Below are 21,311 nucleotides of genomic sequence, written 5' to 3' on the forward strand. Positions count from 1 at the left end.
GAAAGGATAAGATATAGGATGTAGGATAGTATATAGGCTAGATTAGGACAGAGAGTAGAGTGCAGTAGAATAGGAATAGAATAGAATAGAATAGAATAGAATAGAATAGAATAGAATAGAATAGAATAGAATAGAACAGAATATTTTCAGTTGGAAGAGATCTATTATGATCATCTAGTCCAAATGAAAGATTGCTAGTTTGCAATTCAGAAGAAAACTCTGGTCGTCATCAGCTGTAATTCCATTCCATAGACATCTGACAACAAATGTCAGGTACCATGGAGATAAATATCTAATGGACAACTAGCCCCAAGTCTCCCTGGTTTCTTCACATTAAAGGGGGATTAATTACCTGACAATCCATGTCCCCATTGACACACTGGGGTTGATAGCAGTCAAAAGACAAGTCTGGAAAATTTAGAGCTGTAGTTCAGTGGATGTTGCCTCACGGGGGATCTGGGCTGAGTGTGGAGTTGACTGGAGAAAGAAGACATTTTTCTTCCTGCTGGGATGAATGAATTGTCACAGAGTAGGCAGCAATGTTGCTGTTGGAAAACTGTGTTTTCTGGAGTAGGCAGCAAATTCATTTCAGTTTGTCCCCAAAAAAGAATTTCTGAATACAAAAATTACCTTGGGGATTATTTGAATAAGCTCAGCTCTGGGCACATATTTGTCTCAGTGGTTCGTGAGTGGGATGACAAAGTGTTTTCTGCCCATGACCCTACTTCTAGGCTTATTTCTTTGAAGGATTTGTGGTACTTTGGTTATCATTGCTTTGTTCTAGCTGCAGTGCTTCTGGAGCAACATCATCCTTCAATCACTGACTCTCCACAGATAGGAGGACATGAAAGGGAAAGGAAGATGAGTATCTTCTAGCTATTCCTTTAGCAAATATTTCCCTTGGTCTTAAGTTATCACGGATGTGGCTGTAACTTCAGTAGCGACAGAAGTGGAATTTCTTAAAGGCTTGAAAATTATGCCACTGTCCTGTAGAAGCATTTGCAAAATAAATGGTTTTCTGGGTCAAAATGAGAATTTTCAAAGTATTTATTTATTTTCAAAGTATATATTTTTCTGACAGACTGAAGTTTTTCCATCCTAGAAGTCCGTGTAAAAGTTTGCAGAAAATAGGGAGAGTTATATTAACAGTAGGGAGGTTGCTCTGGCCCTTGCAGAGTGAAGAAGTGTTGTAGTATTTGTAAAGAAGTGTTGTGCAAATACTACAAAGACAAAAGGAATCCAGGATACTGATAGAAGGGAAAAAGGATAGCCCAAATGAAAAGCGTTCAAATTAATCTTTTCCTAATGCCATCATAGGTAAGTAGTGGCTGCACTTTTTAGTTATTTTTTTTCTTCTGTGATGTTGCATAGAATCATATTTTTTTATAAAATTAAAGTGTGTTAAGTATGCCAATACCTGAACTTCAGAAATAACTCTGCATAACAGAAACATTGCCAAGAACTCCTCACCCTCACTCACTATGCAAAGAAGTACTATATCCCACGGGAAATCAATACTTACTAATGTGAATAAACAGAAAGATGAAATTATCAAACTGGCAAGTCAGGGAAACAATCTTGATTTATCAGAATTAGCTGTGATTTAAATGCAGTAGTTAAAAAACTTTGAGTGCTAATGAATCTGGCAGATGATGAGTGAATTCATGCATCTCCCCATGCCATATGAGTCTGGGCTATGGTGGGAAACAAACAGGGCACCAGGCTGGCTCTTTCTTCTTCACTGACAGGTTAATTCTGAGTAACAAACCACCTGTTACCTAACCAGTCCAGCATTTTGAAGCTGCTTGTAAATGATGGAGGTTGGTTGTGCTGCGAGGGCCTGCAGGTCCAAAAACCACAGCACAGGCAATTCAAGCCACAACTCACCTGCAAAGATTCAGAGCATTCACTGTTAGGGAACGTGCAAGCCTACATTTATCTGCAAGAATGTAACACTGAACAAACCCACCAATAAAGTATTATTAAACTAGCATATGAAATGCAGGACCTATTATTTTATGTGTAAATGCTTAGTGTAAAGGATGATTTTTGCCCTTAAGACACAAAAGCATAAAGAACACCAGAAAAGGCTGGAAGGCACTTGTGAGGACGAGAGATGACAGTGAAGGCCAGGAGGTGACTTGCCCTGGGCTAGAGAGAGGATCTGCAAACATATCCACTTACTAGGCCAAATTACATCTCCAAACAACAGCAGCTCAGGCAACCACCATTTGAAAATGCTCTCTCGTGTTCTTTGCTTTTCACTGCATACCACCTCCTGTATTTTCTTATTTTATCTTTTCTTTTATCTTTTTTTTTTTTTGGTAAGATTTAAGCTAATCTCATATTCTCTGTAACACCCTCATGATACTTTAGGCACTACATAGAAAATACGCAGGTGGCTGTGAACTGGTCTGTATTGGTATGTAAAATGTCCCAGACTTTACAAACAGTATTCATATTATAAAAAAGAAAAAAGTTGGCTTGGGTGACTTCCCCTCTCCCTGTGCTGGCAGACTGCTAAGGGAGTTGATAAGATGTGAGGATTGATTGCCACCTCCCCCCAGGCAGCATCCTGCCAGATCAGGGCTGGGGTATATCCGTGGGTGTCTGCCTTTCACTGTTTAGCATGTATTGCATCTCAGCCCTCTAGAGTAGTCTGGCACCTCTTCCAACATTTCTTCTTCTGAGAAAATCCACACAGAAAGAAAAGAGGCAGAAAAGATAAGGCAGTAAAATGGGAGAGAGGTATTTAAGCTAAGCTAAAGGATCGGGAGAAGTCAGGCAGAGAAACGACTCAGAAAGGACAGAGGAAGGACAGCAAAATTTGGCACCTGCTCTGTCTTAGTGTCATGTTTCTGAGAGTGTTTGCTCCCCTCTTCATAAAAATGAATGGATTTTTTTCCATTTTTCAGAAAATGCTTCACCTTTTGAATTAAAAGTCACCTTATGTCTTGCTAGCTTGGTTAGCTGAGACCCAAATTTGGTTTTTTACTTTGCCATCAAATACACTCAATGAATAAATGTGGGAACCCATCCACAGCTTCACAGACCCATGTTTGTTTCCAAGTAATCAATCCCACTCCACTGTAAAGGCAACATCTCCCCTCTTTGTGCATGGTGGTGCTGAGGCACACTGGCTCAGCACAGTCCATCTTCTCATGGTCCTTCCACAGTGAGCAAAGGGTGACAAGCTCTGCTAGAGGATTATTCAGAGCTCTCTGAGGCTCATTTGTACTCAAAATCAGTGAGAAGCCTAGCTGTTAGCTGCAGAAATTCTCTAGGGAGACTAATCTCCCCTGGGGAAAGTTACTTTTGTGATTACTTTCTGTTGTCTGCTTCTTTCTGCTTGGAAATGTTGTCAACTTTGCTCTTCATGAACAAATCTGAGCATCCCAGGAGTGCTCTCTCCCCTGATTCACCATTCCACTTGAAACACGATATATTAAGGTCAAACACTGTTCACTACTCAACAGCCCCATTTTTTACTCTATGCGTTCTCTATGTGGTAATTTTAATAGCAATGCCTTTCTCCCCACTCTCCATCTCTCCTCCCCTGTTTCCTTTCCTGAAAGTATTTCCTGGTTTAATATTTTTCTCTGGGGATTATTTTTCCCCTCATAGTTTATTTCTATTTCATTTTCATCACTGCTTACAATTGAGAGTTTGAAGGCTTCCTGCCCTGTGTTGCAGTCAGTGTTATTCTGATAGTTACCAGTAGATTCTGAGACCTGACATTTCAGCTCTACTGAAGTGTATTCATTCCACTGTGCATTCTTCTTCATGTGCAGTACTCTGTACATGGTCATAATAAAGTGTCTGCCTATGCTTAAAAGATAATCATTTTATATGTACATTAGGCAAGCAATTGTTTGCCACTCTGTGTATTTGCTGTGCTAATGCCAACATGTTGAAAACTACCTTGTACTCCATCCAACACACACACAAAGACAGATGAGTTATAAATGTGCAAGGATTTGCTGTTTGCTATTATATACTGGATGAAAACTATTGACAGAGTGTGGTCCACACCCCTACAGCATCTGACAAACCCTGGAGCTCCTCAGCAGTTGTAGCTTTTCAGAAAGCCCATCAGAACTCAATTAGGTTTTCCACATAAATATGTGGCTTAATAATATAAATGTGAGTAGGAACAATAGGATATGTTTTGGCTCATAAATCTACATTAGCCATTAACAATAAAGGATAGTCTATACTATGATCTTTATTAACATCTTATGACACTTTACAAGAAGTAAATGTTTTCAAATTTATTTTAGCTTAAATGTTTTCATGCTGTAATTGATGTCTGAATTCAAAGGAGGGGTTAGCAGCTTAGCAGTACTTCAGGGGCTTCCTCACTGGCATGATAGCAGATTTGCATCCTCTGAAAGGATATGCAAGGGGACACAGCTAACAATGCTCACCTCTTTGTTGCATTTCCAAGCTAGCATTTACCATTTGAGGCTTGTGGACCATTTTAGGTAAGCAAGGACCTGAAATATAGTAGGAAAAAGCCAATGCAGCTCCACAGGAAAAAATCCTGATGTCTAAGGTGAGCAAGCTGTGAACATGTTATTCAAATAATAATAACAGTAGGGAAATTACTTATCTTCATGTAAGTTATTAATCCTGCAGTCTAGGTATACAATATCGCTGATAAAGGCAGTTTCCAAATTCTAGCTGGATGGATTCCTTCTAAAAAGAATAACATTTTATCACAGAGGCTTTGCATACATATATACAGAAAGTATTCTAAGTAATAGAGTCCATTCCATGTATCATAACATGTCTGTGCTTTAGATGTAAAGGGCTAATTTCGAGCCCAAAAACTTGGAGGGGAGAGGCTGTAATACCTGGGTAGAAGCTGGAGCTCCATCAGGGAGTGATGCTGGGACACATCCTTGAAAGCATAGGGCAGAGTGGAGGAGAGCAGCCCCAGACCCCTTTTCCCTGCGGTGCTGTTTGGAGCATGTAGTGCTGCAGCACACACTGGAGTTTGTGCAATTACAGTGTGCCGTGGATTGTGGTGGGCTTTGCATCAGGAGCAAAGGACTAGAGGAAGGGAAATGGACTATACTCTGTCTCTCTCTGCCTTGCAAAGGTAATCCCTAAGCAGGGTTCTTCGTTAAAATCAATTCATGTGAGAAAATATAGAAGGGAGGGGGCAATCTATGTTTTCAGACTTATTTATTTCTTCCCCTTGCAGAACAGCAAGACTATTTACAGTATTGTTACAACAAGTGAAACTCAGCAAGCCAGCTAACCAGACTAGCTGGCTTCTCACTGTGGCTCCTGAACTCTCATGGCTCTGTTCTAATATTTTAGAGAAGCGTCTTGTCAGAAGTGGGACTAGGGAACATCTTCATATAAGGAAAGGCTGCGGGAACTGGAGCTGTTTAATCTGGAGAAGAGGAGATTGAGGGGAGATCTTATTAATGCTTATAAATATCTAAAGGGTGAATGTCAGGAGGCTGGGACATCCCTTTTTTCTATAGTAGCTAGCAACAGGACAAGGGGTAATGGGATGAAGCTGGAACACAAAAAGTTCCACTTAAACATAAGAAAAAACTATTTCACCGTGAGGGTGAGGGAGCCCTGGCACAGGCTGCCCAGAGGGGTTGTGGAGTCTCCTTCCTTGGAGGTCTTCAAGACCCACCTGGACATGTTCCTATGCAACCTGATCTAGGTGAACCTGCTTCTGCAGGGGGGTTGGACTAGATGATCTCTAAAGGTCCCTTCCAACCCCTAACATTCTATGATTCTATGATATTGCTGGACAGTGTTGTAATAGGACTCAGCTCCTGACCCAGAGCCACTTCATGTACTGGATGCTTCTCAAGCCCAGTTCACAGCCATTTGTCTGAAACTGGGGTTCAAGTAAGCCACTTGGGAGTCTGGGACAAAAAGGAACATCTGGGAGGGCTAGTGATGCAGTACTTAGGTACTCACTGAGTTAGGGAAAGACTAACTGAAAGGACCCAGGAGGAGCTACACAGTGAACTGTTTATATATTTAACTACACATCTGTGCCCAGGCGACCCTGGGCCATCATCAGCATGGCATGGGAGTATCCTCTTGGAGTCATGCTTGTGTTTTGGGTTGCCTGACCCAAGAAACAAGCTGCCTTGCCACTATGGGGAGGAAGCTTCATGAGTCAGGCATGACTTCAAGAGTAATTGGAAACCTGAGACAGAACCAGGTCTCTCAATCCCTCTGCAGGAACGGAATGGTGGAGCTGCAGGAGCAGCAATAACATTTCTCCAGGGGAAGAAAAAGGAGTTGTCTTTGGTCCCTCTGAGATGATTGACTTTCTGTCTTCCCCTGGATGCCTATGAGTAATTCGAAAGAACACATGTAGCAGTAGTAGCATAGTACCTACTAAATATAATTGGAAGAAACTTTTGCTACTTAACCAACGTGCAATTAAACAGCTTTCAGGGCATCTGGCCAAGCACGTTGAAAAAGACTGATGGGGAGGAAGAAGTGTGAAATGTGAGACACCTTCTCCACTGTTAACACATGGCTTGTTGTTTCTGAGTTTTGGAGTTTGATTTCCTAGCCTTCATGCAGTGCCAGTGGACTGGAAGAAGGACTGTTTTCCATTTGAGAGCACCTTCTCACCTCAGGTACTGTCTTCCCCATGCAGTTTGCTGAAGGCAAGAGGGTCAGACTCATGCCAGCAAGGGAAGTCATTCACAGAAAAACATCTCCAACACTTTCATATTTTATGTTAAACTTAATCTGTGTCTTTGATTTGGGTTTGCTCTTCACATATCACAGCATTTTTCTGCTATAGCATATGTATTGCCCTTCCAACACAGTGACTTCATCATTACTTGTGGGGAGCCACATCAGGGACTAACAAGATTAAGCAGTAGGGCTATAGAGCTTTTTTTTTCTTACAGGTTATCATCTTGAAGGAAGGATAGGTCAACAGTAAACAAAATGCTGTCACTCACTGATGGCCTTCTGATGCTCTGCACAAAATAACTCAATGCCCTCAATCTGCAGCCCAAAAGACAAGTGCATGTGTCACAGCATAGTTGATGCTAAACTAATTGATGCCACTTCTGAGAGCCAAATAGAGAAGGCACAGAGATTGATGGAGACTAACTCTTAGAGCTTTGATTGAAGGTTGTAGTTCATGAAGATTTCAAGGAAAACGGAAATATATTTGCTGTACTTGGAATGAGTCATCTGAATTTTATCTTCCAACATGCCAAACAGTGCATACTCTGTGTTGAGTGTTATCCCCCAATGTGTTTTTTCAAAGTTCCCTGTGTTTTACAATTAGGATGCATGTTCATAAACATGAGGACATTGTTTGTATCATGGATGCTGATGTGGAAATAGGTGCTCCAATATGCAAGCCTCTCCTCTTCTTCAAAAGAGGATCTTCAGCAGAGACTCAAAAGACTGTTATCAGGAAATGACAACTTTAGATATAAATATTGAGATAGAAATATGCAGGGGAATTTAGCATTTTGAGTAGGAGAATAGGCAAGATACATTAAAACTGCTGCCAAAACACTGTTTGACTTATCATAAATATGTCTATAGGCAGGGGAATGTGAGAGTGGTTTTTTCATAAGATCCTGAAGGTAAGCATTAACCAAGGCAGAGAGAAAGGTAAATGGATTTTGTAAAGCTTTGTTCGTGAGTGCTGGCATGTGAAATCAGGCTGACTGATCTGAGAGCAACATCACAGTGAACCACAAACTTCAGTGTGATAAAAAGGAGAGCATTATGGTGACCTATTGGAGCAACTCGACCAAACTCAGGAGTGATTTGGACTGAGTCAGTATAGGAATAAAATAGCAGAGCAGTGAGGGAGAATTGCAAAAGATATCTAAAAGCGTGCTTGCAAAGTTTTTTATAGAGACCACACACTACACTACTGGGATAAGAGACTTTAGCTTGCTGCGTATCAAGAGTGGGAGTAATGTGAAGGGTCAACATGGGAAGAAATCTGCGTTGACAAGCACTAAAAGTGCATCAGATTGAAAGAAGTACTTTCAGCTAATTAAGCGTGTAGGATGGAAAAGGCTCTCCTGAGGCATTGATTTCAGTTAGATGCTCTGGTATGCCTGTACACAAACACATATATATGTGTGCAGATATCTGACATCGTATCAGCCCTTTAGGAAGCCGTCTTTACCATTGGGTCCAGTAACCTTAAACTAGTTAGGTTTGGGATTTGGGTTTTTCTTTAACACTATTTGAGCCTTCATTCTTTTCCTGGCTAATTAGCTTTTTGTTTTCTCAGGGAGCATAGTAGTGAACTGAAACGGATATAGACTTTTATCCTACAGAATAGTTGACCTAATAGCAACCTTAAGCTTGCCAGGCAGGACTCACATATTGCCTGCCTTCTTTACCATTGACCTGCAGGCAACACCAATGCTGTCTTTTATTCACTTCCACTCACTTAGCTGGGGCATGAGTCACACTGGGTTGTGGTCTCTGAAGTTGTAGAACTGGATTAGATGTTTACTTTTGTGCATACACATACACAATTGGGAAAGCTTTTATCTAGTCTCAGGTCTTCAGCTGGCCCAGGAATAAAGCCTGACCTTATTGGTGGTTTTCATTTTTGCTTACTAACCTGCTTTCCCTGATGGGCTTCCTGCTATCTCTGACTGAACAAGGACCATAGAAACACCATGGCTACATATACATTATTGAACATTTCAGATGTTTATTAATAGACAAGTATGTTACACTGCCTCTGGTGCTTTCTGTCACCATACATTAGAAGAGATGTGCACCAGAGGGGATTTCTTTGGTGCAGAGCTGGGTGTGATGGGCTGGGGGTGTACGCACAATTGCACATATTCATGGATACGTGTAATACGTAGACGTGTGCACCTAAAGTAAGAATGACATTCACCTCTCATGGGTGAGAAGGGTAACTCCATTAATGAAACCCTGCAACAGAAACCTGCTGTTTGTGACTACGTTTGCCACTATTTTGTCTGAGAGCACAAAGCTATTTTTCTCCCAACAGTGTAAGACATAGACCAGAGAATGGGAATAAAAGGAGAGGAAAAAATCACTGGCTAGAGAAACTTCACAGGAATGAAGGCTTGAATGCATAAAATACTGCGTATCTCTGAGGGGTTATTGTCTATTCTGCATTCTGGCTGCTGTAACTTATTTGACAGAGTTAGGAAAAGCAGTTAAAAATATGTTCAAACACCCCCAGCAGTGATTGAAAGCAGCAAAGCCAAGAATGGGATTAGCATGTGGTACTCTTCACATAAGTGCATATTGCTTAACAGCCTAATCTTCTTACATGTCTAAGAAAAAACACACATTTCCCAGCCCTCTTGAATTATATCTTCTGTTGTGCCAGTCAACTGAATACCAGGTAAATGCAAAATTCAAGGATCTGCACGTGGAAATGACATAAAAATCATGTGCTTTCCAGTATTTTAATCTTTCCAGATAACCGAACACCAAATACGGCTGGGGTTTTGTCCACTTGTCTGTTTTTCTCTTGAATAGCTGTCATTTCCATGTATGTGGCGTAATGGCATAATGGAAGGCAGAAAAATGTCACAGGGATGCACTAAGAAACCATGACTGAAATGTGAGAATTGTTTTATTTCTTGCCAATACTTCCACTGTATAGGCAAGAAATAAAACAATACAAAGGGCATAAAAGATCATGGTCTTTCTAAACTGCTTCTGCTGGTGGTGAGGTTTCTGCCTTTCTTTACTTGAGTTTGAAAAATTTGCTAAATTGATCCAACCATGAGCACAGAACCGAATAATAATTGCACTCAAGTTGTTGCCCCTGTGTAGCTAAAGATTTACCTTGTGATGTCATATCTCCTCTCCTGTTTGTCTGGAGGGTAATTACAGCCCATGCAGATGCAGTCGCACTGGCTCTGATTTGCACATGTGAGTGCCAATTGCAGGGCCAATGTGGTGATCCAGGCTTCAGTTCCAGACCAGTCACTCAAACCATGTCTCAGGGCCTGTGCAAGTCAGATCTACCCTCAATTTGGGTTGCACAGGGCAAAAAGTCTTCAGAAATTATTTTCATTTCTTCTCTGATAATAACAATAAAAAGAAATAACAATGTGCAAAGCCATTACAAACCGTATTTTCCAGTGTGACTTTACAGAGAGAAATAACCAAGGAGCAAAACAACCCAAAATGAGCCATCAGTCACCCATGGCACTGTGACAGTGGGGGAATCCCATCAAGACTCTGAACAAGTCCCAGAGATAGCCACAAGCAGCAAGGAAAATGGGGCAGGGCTTCTGTTACACAGTTTTTCTATTTCATTGAGAGTTGAGAGTCTCTTGTCTCATGTGAAGAGCTTGCTTCAAAAGCTCTGTCAAGGCCTAGGTAGGACCTGCCTCAGCTCTCAGATCTCCTGAGGGAGCTGGACTGCACACAGTTGCCCAGGAGAGAAGAGGATGGTGAAGTGCAGGCAAGGTGAAGTACAGGTGAAGTACAGTCCTCGCAGTGCCAAGGGGGCTGTTCCATTCCCATCACCTGATGTCCCCCCACAGTACTTTTTATCTAAAGGCATGAGGGAAGTTGTGTGTGTGCCCATGCTTGTAGTTACTGTCACTGAAGTTATGGTGAGGTTGCCGTTACTCAGCTGGGTGGTGGAAATGCTAAAGAGCCAGTGGCCTTATTTGCAAGGAAGAGCAGCCTGGGCAACACATTTCTCTTTGCACAGGCATTTTTCAGTCCTTAGTAAAGATGGGACAGGAGGGTAGCTCATCCAAACAGCTAATTGTGGTTCCAGACGGTGGGGTTTGCTATTGTCAAACAGGTCAAAACTGGGGGAAATATCTGGGCATGTGCAGTTAGGAGCAAGAATGATTGTAGAAAACAGAACAATTGTCCCACCTCCAAGGAGCCCCAGGCTCCCGTGTCCCAACTGGGTAAATCCCAGCACCCTCCATGCCACATAGATAACTGCTTTGAAGGTCCTGAGCTTGCTAATGTATTGCACAAAATATGGGACATGCACAGCAGGGAAGCAACTCTTGGTTTTTACCAGCCTTGTAGGCTTAAACCCCCTGGGTGTTACAGTGGAGACACGAGTACTTGGGGGAAGCATACATTCGAGACATTTAGGGCTATAAATAAAATTCATGTTAGGCTCAGCTTTTGCCTGAATGAAACATTTATGCACTAAAATGCATGATGAAGTTGAATGTGTTGCCAGACTGCCTAGTCTTTAAGATAATCTGGTCTTCCTCAGAATTAATTTTGTCACAGTGTTTTGCACACAAACAGAGCAGGCAGTAATTCACTGCTGACCCAGGCAGTAGGTGTGGAAGAGTTTGATCAGGTTGAACTTGGCTGCTGCTGCTCCATAGGTTGTTTGTGCAAAGCTGAGTGAACATACAGCTTGCTTATGACATTGAATCGCACAAGAAAAGAATCACCATTTTTACCTGAAATGGCTAGGAAAACAATAGTGTTTACTGAATTGCCTTAAGGATGGAGAAGAAGAGCTTCCCAAGCAGAGCCTGGCTCAGTGCCACAGCAGCCTTTGAGAGCGTCCCACACCTCTGCAGAGCATAGCCCTCATCTCCCCTGCATCCTGCAAAGGGCTTGGGTCATTACAGCCTCTCATAAGAGTAATTGGGCTCTGGAACAGGCTCACTCGCTTGTCTGAGCCTTTTTAATTCTGGTTTTTGTCTTTTGGAATCCAGATACTTTAATGAGGATTCGATAGCTGCTGGTTCAGCTTTGCTTGTGCAGGAGTTCACAGCATGAACTGTCCTTTAGCACGTAGGCATCTTCCTTGCTCTGCTGCTCAAATCTCCTTCAGGCTCCAAACTTTTTCACGCCTTACATCAAATCATGTTTTTCTCTTTGAACCAGGAAACGTAGGAAATTACCTTTTTTTTCTCCGTGACACTTTAGGCTGACCATAATGCAGAAAGGAATAATAGAAAGTTGAGAAACAGAAGAGACTGGGAAGAGGGGAGGCACACATCTAGAGAAGCAGACGGAGTTCAGGGGGGAAGCCCCTGGATCTATCAAATAAATAGAGCAGAAATCTTTCTTGCTTGGCCTTTGTGGTGTTATTATTAGAACAACCACGCCTGAGTGCACTAAAGCCGCACAACCTTCAAGCATCCATATCCAGCTCTTCTATGGCAGGATCTCTTTTCTGCTTTGCCAAAGGAGGGAGGGAGAGTGAATGAGAGGATGTGAAGACGAGAACAGTCTATAAATGATAAATGTGATCAACTTTGATAAAACAGCTATTTGCAAACCTTCAAAAATCTTCTTGTAAGAACAGCCATTAGTAAATGTCTGTCTGACAGTGGTTGTCAGGAAACCGGCCAATGTTATTGGATCCACAGAATGTAATGGAGAATCCATTTAAATGGTCTCGTCATTTTGTCATCCCACAAGACAAAAAACCCAATTACTTTAACTTGGGAATGAAATGAACACGATAATTTATATGATTCACTTGTATTTTCTAAATTGATCAAAACACAAGCTAAAAATGTATTAACACTATATATCTGATGCCCAAAATGCAACATTTCCTGTACAGGCTATTTTTTTGTCATTCACTGTGGTGTCCAGCTGTTAATAATTTAAAGACTGTGGCTTTACAGTTTCTGTATTGCTTTATTTATTATGCATATTACAATGATGCTGAGGGTTACAGCTACATGCAGGCTCGGTGTTGTACAAACAGCTTGCACTGTGATACACTGAGTGAAAGGAAGTGCTGACTGAAAGAGATACCTTATCCCCATTTCACAGAACAGGAGCATAGGGACTGTTAATATTTAACCCAGGCTCTTAGCAGAAGCACCTGGCAAAGCTTTGACTGCTTAGGTCTTCTAGATCTCAGTCCAGTGTTCTCTGACTGCTGAATTGCCCTCCCAGAGAGTTAGCTCTTTTATTTTAGTGGGAATAAGAGATTCACTCCTGTGCAATAGTCCCAAACATGCACAGTCCACTCTTGCAGTTGCATCCTTTGGCTTCGGCTCCCAGCAATGATGTCCAGCTCCCAACAATGGTGCCCAGCTCCCAGCAAGAGGCCTGTGCCCAAATAACAGGGGCCAGATCAGATGCCATTGCAGAGGCACAGGCAACATGCAAAGGATATGAAAGGACATGTCCAAAGGACAACACACAAGGGATGAAATGGAAGCATGTCTCTCTTTTGGCAGGCAATCGCATCTGGTAATCCCCTTCAGGCTCTCTCTCATACCAGTTAGCTTTTTCTCTCTCTTTCCCCTTTCCAGGAGGCTTTTTCAGAGTTTCACTGCTCTGAGGCTGGGATGTCGTTCTTCAAACCTCCAGCCTAATTGCATTTGTGGCGGGTTTATACTTATTTGTCCTTGGGCCAGCATTGTCCTCTATCCTACCCAGCACTTCTCCCTCCCTGTGAGCTTCTCCAAAACTGCAGGCTGAGAACAATCAGCCCCTCACAGCTTTCTTGCCAACTCTTTTAGTTTCTATTCTGGACCACCTAGAAAATCCACTCCAGCTTTTGAGTATTTTGAAGAACTGTTCAGTTTAGTGCATATTGTGCAATATTTCTGCTTGCTTGGTGTCAGTGGGCCATATTCCCTGAAACAGCAAATCAGAGTTCCTATAGGGAAAGGCGAGAAGATGTGGATACATGCAGGCTGGGGCCATGGTGTAGGGTTACTGTAAGCTTCTTAGTGCCCTATCATTTTAAGATAAGCGATGTATTTGTGCTTTATTTTTCTTCTGATGCAGCACTGTGCACAGCTCTGCCAGGTTTGCTGGCAAAAGGAGATTCATCGCATGGCTAAGAGGTCATACTGTTTTATCAGTGACCAGCAATATGTATCTACAAAAGCAAGTGTGTAGCAGACTTGTATTAGCTTGGTTTCATTCTTAAGTCTCGCACAAAATAAATTAACTCAACTTGCACTCTCCTTGTTTGTGAAACACTGCTGACAAAGCCAGAAGAGATTTCTATAAGTTCAGTTTTGCAGGGAAATCAATTCTAGTCTAATGAAATATCTGAACATTTCATAAGTGGGTATCACTTTCCACTCATTTACTGAGCTCCATCACAGACAACTACTAGAGCTTCAGCTTTTCTGGGAGTAGGAAGGAACTGCTTGTGCCTGCCATTTCATTAACCTCCAGGGTACAATTTGTGATCATAAATATCACATATCATCAACAATATAAATAATGGGTGGGGTACTAATTACTAATTTTTATCCTGAGATGAACTTCCCAGGGAGGCTCAAGAGTGGTTCAGAACAGGATTGGGGCGAGTTGCTTTCTTGTCTTAGTACCTTGTCTGTAAAGGGCAGTGAGGACCCTGCCAGGCAAGGGCTGGAGGCTGTGCTTGACTGGAGTGACAAAAGCAATGTAATGGAAGGGCCTGGATGGAAAGTGGTTCTCATCTCAGTGGGCAAGATGGAGATTGGGGAAGGAGGCTGGCACACAGGCTGGGTCACTAACACAGAGTTACAAATCCCTGGTAATCTTCCCTGTGGAAGAGGACTCTAGCTGTCAGTCTTGCGTGACACTATGTTGATATTGAAGCCACCTCTACTCTGCTCATGGGATCTCTCCCAGGCTCTCCTATGAGAGAGGGGAGGTGGGTGGGAGAACAGGACGGGTGCTATGCCTTTCTTGAGAGAGGTGAAGGCTCAGGAGAGGAGCCTGTGGCCAGTGGGGGACCAAACCAAGGTACGCTGGCTGTTTGGCTTCTCTCTGGAAAGGGAACCCCAGGAGGTACCTCCACCACTTTTCCTCCTGTGTGTGCAGGACTCTGCCTGCATTACACTGCGTTGTCTGTGAGCAAAAGAGCTGTAACAGTTCCTTGCTGTTACAGGAGGAGCTGACCGCTTGTATCAATGCCTCTAAAAAAAGAGGGAGCAAAGCCAATGCTAGAGCTGAGGACATGCCACATGCTTCGCTATGTTACACAGGCTGCCAGACACAGGCACGACAAGCCTGCTCTGTGCAGCCTGCATGAGCAGAGGGCTGGCATCCCCCATGGCCCTCCTCTCCTGCGTTGGCCCTTGGAAAGCCTGCTACTGTGTACACTGATGTTGAGTACATCTCCCCTGCATCCTGGCACTTCCAAGAAGCTTTCTCAATCCTTTAGAAGACTTGTTTCATGTCATGTTCAGAGGCAGACTTTTGGGATTTCTCTGTAGAGGGATCGAAGTGTTCCTGTCCCTCAGAAGTCCGTGTCTATTACTGAAACCTCTTTTGAAGGGTGACAGTTAAAGTCTCTCAGCAGGACAGGCAGTTAATCTCAGTCGTTGCACACCAGAAGGCAATGAGCTAGCAACCTGTGTCGGAATTCAGTCGTGTGGAACAGGAGGTCATGAAAGAGCATATTGGCAGGAGAATGGGTAAATGGGTGACCCATTCCTCTCTCTGCCACTTTATGTTCTTTGCATTTTCATTTTGCTGTCTGTGAATTATTATCTGTTTAGTCCATAACACTGATACGGTATCATTGCACCTACTTGCCTTCATAACATCATTTGCAATCTGGTAAAAGGGCGTTGTCTAAGTGCTAAGTGGTATAATGTGGGATGGATACTCAGAGAAGATGATGATCGTTGCTATCTGGTGGGAGGAGGGGTACTGTGACAACCCCAGTGTTCATTCTTGGTACAGCTGTTCCAAGTGAGACCCTTTGCTTTTCAGCTACATTGATGTAAGACAGGCTAGGAGTCTGATCTTATGCTCTCATTTTACCCTACAGCTGTCTCCAACCTGGATGCAGAGAGCAAACTGAGTGTCTATTACCGAGCACCTTGGCATCAGCAAAGAAACATTTTCCTCCCTTCCACCAGACCACCTTGTGTGGAGGAGCTGCACCACCACGCCAAGCAGCACCTGCGAGCCTTGCGCAGAGGTAGGTGCTCACACATGCTCCAGCTCCATGCACATGACACCTCTAGATGGTCTCCTCCAGGCAGTAGCAGGATTCTCAGGCACAGGGCTGTGAGCACTGGTGCCTGCTAAAATGTAGGTAGTCGTGCTAAGAGATAAAACGGAAGATGTTCTAATGTAGAAAAAGCTTATGCCCTCTTCAGCTTGTCCATGAATACACTATAGTAGAGCTGAAAGGGACTCTTACTTTTCCATTTTTCCAGTATTTATTTAAATATTTTTTTTCTATTAAAATGGATATATCTATCTGAATTGTGTAAGCAAATCCATGCACTGACTCCAAAAAAGAGAGAGCCATTAGGTGCTTAAACAAGACCAGCTTGTCTCTTTTCACTAAATAGATTTTTAAACACTGCCTCAGACACAAGACAGATAAGATCTAACCTCTCAAGGGCTCAAACTGGAGCCCAGTGGTATTTAAATGTCTCCTCTGAAACCGAACTGTCCATGTGAGGTTTCCAAGCACAATACTGGAGGAGACCTAGGTCTTTCAAGGATGGCACCTGAAAGCCAGGCGGTACCCGAGACAGCTTGGAAGGGTCGGGCAGGCGTCCCCTCTCCAGGCCAGGAAGCACCTCCCTGATGCCACCTAACAAATTGGAGACCTGTGCCCTTAAAACTGCACAATGCATCACAAGGAGGAAGCGGGAGCAATGAAGGTCATAAATAGGCTCCTAAATTCCTGCCATAAAGGGCATTTTGTAGGTGCAAGTGTCTGAATGGTCCTACAACAGCAAGGAAAAAGATGGGGAAAGGTCAATTTTCATCAAGAATGTAACCAAGGGAAAATTCTTACAGGAAACAAGTAAAAGTAGGCAAACGAGCCTGTCTTTCTTCTGTGCCACCAGAGAGGAGAAAATCCATACAGGTCACCCTAAAAATGTTTAGCAGCAGCCTCCTGTATTGGAAGTGTTTTGCACCGACAGCTATCATTGCCTTGCTCATTTATTATTGTTACCAGTTTGTAACAATAATCGATCACTCGCATCTGCAGAGCATCTGTTAGCTGGATAAGACATCCCAATTAATTACTGCATTTGACCCTCTCTGCAGATTTTAGCTCAGGAACATTCTGCGGGTGCACTACATCTTCATCAGCACTGCAAGGAGCGATACAGCCGAATTGCAGTCACGGTAGTGTTGGAGTAGAGAGAGCAGAAGTTGGCTTTCCTGCTCTTTCTTCCCCAGCTCTGTTTCTTCACAACTGTGCCAGGCCCAGGCTGATCTCTGCCTGCCATCTTGTGGGCAGGAGGAATCCTGGCAGCAGCAGTGCAGGAAGCCAGCTCTCAGAAAAGGACTCATCGTTTTCAGGTTACAAATCTTTTGTTTGGCAGTTTCGGAGTTTGGGCAGCTTCCCATCCTCTGCGTTTAACAGCGGCAGGGGTGCAGGTTCAGGATGCAACTCATCACACACTGCTTTGTTTTCTAAGTGACTGCAGATTTTGGAGTGAAATTATAATCTGGAATTTACCCTAAGTGTGTTTCATTACTTCTCAACCATTTCTTCTCTCAGACTTCCATTATCTCTTTATCTGTCTAACCAGGAGTAATCAAAACTAAATGTTAGATCAGAAAACAGCTATGCTAGCAACAAATATTGTTGTCTGGGCAGTAGCTATGTGCATCAGGTGAATCTATCATCCCCTTCCAGCAGCACTCCATGCAAAGATCTGACTGTTGCCTAAAATTAGAGATAAGAAGTCCGTGGGTGATCTCCAATCCACTTGGAAGGTTTCAGAGACTCAGATTGATGCTGGAAGAGGACACAGAGCTGCCACTCTAACCTTCATGATGTCAAGCCAATGCTCAAGACCTGGCGCTGTCATGCAAACAAGGAAGGAAATCCTACCTGGGGCTGTGTTGCCTTTTTTCTCCTCAGAGAGATGCATTTTATATGGGTAGAGTGCAGACATTGCTGCATCTCAGTGTTTCATGGCAACAGGAGCTGCAGCTTCCCATTGACTCAAGTCTCAAGTGCCTGCAAAGGTGACTCCTTTGTCACTTGGTAGAAAGGCTGCAAATCCCATCTGGGGAGAAATCAGCTTCAGTGCACAGGCTAGTGTGTATTGCCCATAAGCATTGTCTGTCGGGGGGCTTGGGTGTCTGGTAAGTGCTTATCCCCTTCAGTTGCAACAGGTATCATAGGTGCTGGTCAGTGGGGAAGAGGAAGACATTCATCTTTGGAGTCCATGTCCTGTTTGTTTCTCTGTTGTGCTGTTAATAGAGATGTTTATATGTTTTTAACACTCTGAAAGGCTCACATGCTCTTTCTCATCCAAAACAGAGCATCGAAGCCGAGGTGATAACAGAGAGCAGAAAGTCCAAGGCCCCATTGCTGTGGTGGCTCCTCCCTTTCCTCCTTTCCCTGCAATCTGCAGTCAAAAGAGGCAAGCGATAAAGGACCGGCACTTGTTACGAGTAAGTCTTTCACTACAGCTATCACACACACAACACATTAGCATTGTGAGACATAAATTTGATGGTGCTTCACAATTTCTACCCCCAAAGCCTATAGAGGTACAAGACTGGTGACCTTAAAGACTGTCAGCAGCGTAACCCAGGCTGCAGCTTCGAGCAGCCAGCCCCACAGTTGATGTTTTCATTGAGAAGCCTCTTATTTTTCACCCACGGCCAGCACACATAAGCACTCACTCACACACTCCTCCACAGTCTTTCACATCCTCAACTGATGCTTTAGGTAGCATTTCCAGGACCCTCCTGTAATTTCAAGTGCTGTAATTTCAACCCTGGCATTATCATTGCTGGGAGACAAGAACTCCAGGGCTTTAAGTGCTGATTTGAGGTGTGCATGTTTGCAGATAGGTTCACAGCACTTCTCCAGCTACAAGGAAATACAGTTTCTACATATGTATGGGCAGTGATCCTGCTCTGCAGTATCCACCTCCATGCAGTCTTTTCCAGATCCATCATATCTCACACGCATCCTTGCAGCCAGCTAAGCAGGAACTCCAGATGAAGATCTGTACCTGTACATCTGTGTTGACTTGCCACTGCTACACTAACTTGAAATCAAATTAGTGCTGACAATATGGTATTTGTCATCATTAAGGAAAATGCACCAGATCCACAAGTTTAACCCCAATCAGGTCTATAATTCCCACTGGTTTCAGCAGGATTTTGGTATCTCTGGTGCTCTGGGTGTTTGACCCATCAAAGTGCCATAGTAGCTACATTCTGCCCTGTGATAAGAGTCATTGCATTTCTCAAAACAGTTTAGAGTCCATTTAAGCTGGGTTTGACTTTTAAGTGATGCAAATGACTAACACCATCCCTCAATGTAGGGATAAGTGTGTCCTGCATCTGCAGGTACAGGGACATTGGCATCTACAGAGATACATCTGTGACACATTGTAAGTGTGAGGCTACTGAACCATCGCTTACTTAGCTTAAAAATGCAAGTACATTCTGTCTAACCCATTATATGGAAAAAACTCATATGGAAATAACTATAGTGGTGAAGGAGTCACAGTGTAAAGCATCTGTCCAGGGACTAAAATGTCAGCTAGCCAGTCCAAAGTTTTGTTTCTCGTTTGAAAGCATGAAATGTGTGATAAGGTTTTGATTAGTTTGACTATTCTGGCGTTTTTTCTGCTTATCTGGATGTTTTTGAGGAAAGCATCACCATCACTGCAGGCTTTGAATTGGTTAAATTTGCAGGCTGTAAGGATTCAATTGAAAAAAGATAATCCCGAGGTTAAGAGAGAGCATAGAAAAGAGTTGGAAGACAGAAAGGAGAAACAGACTTACCTGTTTCTACTTTATAAGTCATCATCAAAGCTAACACTGTTGTAGGGTCATTGAAAGGTAAAGGAGAGGTGACCCCATGTTATGGATCAGAACTAGTTACAGAGAATAGTTTGGACAGTATATTGAACATAAAGATCTCTTAGTTAGTATCAGATGGGGAACAAGGCATGTCTTTTGCCTGAATCTTTGCTGTGTTTGGAAAACTACCAGTGCATTTTAGACTTTACTTCCATCTGTGGAACACAAAATAATAATAAATAGCGAGCAACTTTCTGAGTCCTGTATTCGTTGGCAAAATTAAGTCGTGCTAGATGCAGATGTCTTGGCTTTATCAGCAAGTCCACCTTTTTGTTTTCAAGATGAAAAATATTAAGCTTTGTGCCCACCCATATTAGGCCTTTCTTTGGAAACTCACCAGGTTCAATGTTCCCCTAAGGAGGAGCAAACAATTGCTGCTTGGAGGTTGTCATCCTATTGATTTCAAAGCATCTGGTAGTGTTCTGCTTTGATGACTGCAAATATGCCGAGGCCAGAGCACTTCAAAATGCCTTAACCCATTTCTGAGAGAACTCCTTGTTTGTGGGGCAACTCTGAAATTTAGAGAGAATAAGGCAAGATGAAGCTGCCTGTGAATGTTCTGTCTAGCAGGTTAATCAGATGCTTTTACAAGACACCGCAACAATGAATAGCTAATTGATATTGTGCCAGTCTTCATGACTTCATGATACCATTACAAGAGAAAGCTGAGCATGCTGTTATTGGCTCGCTTGCCTTTTTTTGGCATAAGGTTTTTGACATCTGCAAATGTGTATCAGCTTCAAGGACTGTCAGTAATGTTTGATATGTGACTCTAGTTGATTGTATCATCTATTTGTCAATGAACTAAAGATGTTAAGTCCCACAAGAATTTTTATTCATGGTATAGCAGTCTATTGTGTATTCCACTTTCCTGATGCATTGGAAAGGTGCCAGAGAAAGCAATACTGAACAGCAATAAAAGCCCCTTTCCGTGTTTCTTATGAATTAGGAAAAGGGATTGTTGCTTTTAAATCAGGAAAGGAATCAAGGAGAAGATAGAAAATTTTTAGAAATTACAAGATCTGACTTTTTCAAACTATCTTCAGTTACATGCATGCATTAAGGTACTGAAATAAGTGGCTTGATTTTGAGAAATATTCAAATTACCACTGTGAGACCTGTGAGAACTATCACTACTGAAAGCTACTTAAAAACACATCACCTGTATCTGAGAACAGGCAAGGCTTCCACATTTGTAGCTTTTGGCTGTTTATTTGCTGCCAATTAGGTAGCTATGAGCTTTTCCAAACTCTTGCATACTGTGTAGTACAGCAAGAGAAAATCAACCGCGACAGACAAGATTCACTTTTAAGCATGACTAGCCTTACAGAGATGAAGATGTCAGAAGTCCCACAAATTCCAAGAAACACCAAAAGAATTCAAGTCCAAAGCAAGTAATGCCAGCGTACTGAGTCTGGAGGGATGTTTTGGACTGCTCCATCACAAAACCATTTTGTAACAGAGAAGAAGTGGAGAGTTAGAAATGACATAGAATCTTTTGTATCCTGGGCAAGACAAGTTTGAAGCTAGATAGCTTTATAGTCTGTTCTTGT

At 42.7% G+C, this 21,311-nt stretch overlaps 1 protein-coding gene across 1 annotated transcript in view; it reads left to right on the plus strand.

Moving 5' to 3' along the window:
- Positions 1-21,311, plus strand: part of NHS (NHS actin remodeling regulator) — a 262,317-nt gene that overhangs the window by 219,395 nt on the left and 21,611 nt on the right. The window contains exons 2-3 of the mRNA XM_061999239.1: positions 15,722-15,874; positions 18,197-18,330. Of these exons, the coding sequence (XP_061855223.1) occupies positions 15,722-15,874; positions 18,197-18,330 (287 nt within the window). The remainder of the gene's footprint in view (positions 1-15,721; positions 15,875-18,196; positions 18,331-21,311) is intronic.

The sequence above is a fragment of the Colius striatus genome, chromosome 1, assembly GCF_028858725.1.
Source record: "Colius striatus isolate bColStr4 chromosome 1, bColStr4.1.hap1, whole genome shotgun sequence".
Classification (NCBI taxonomy): domain Eukaryota; kingdom Metazoa; phylum Chordata; class Aves; order Coliiformes; family Coliidae; genus Colius; species Colius striatus.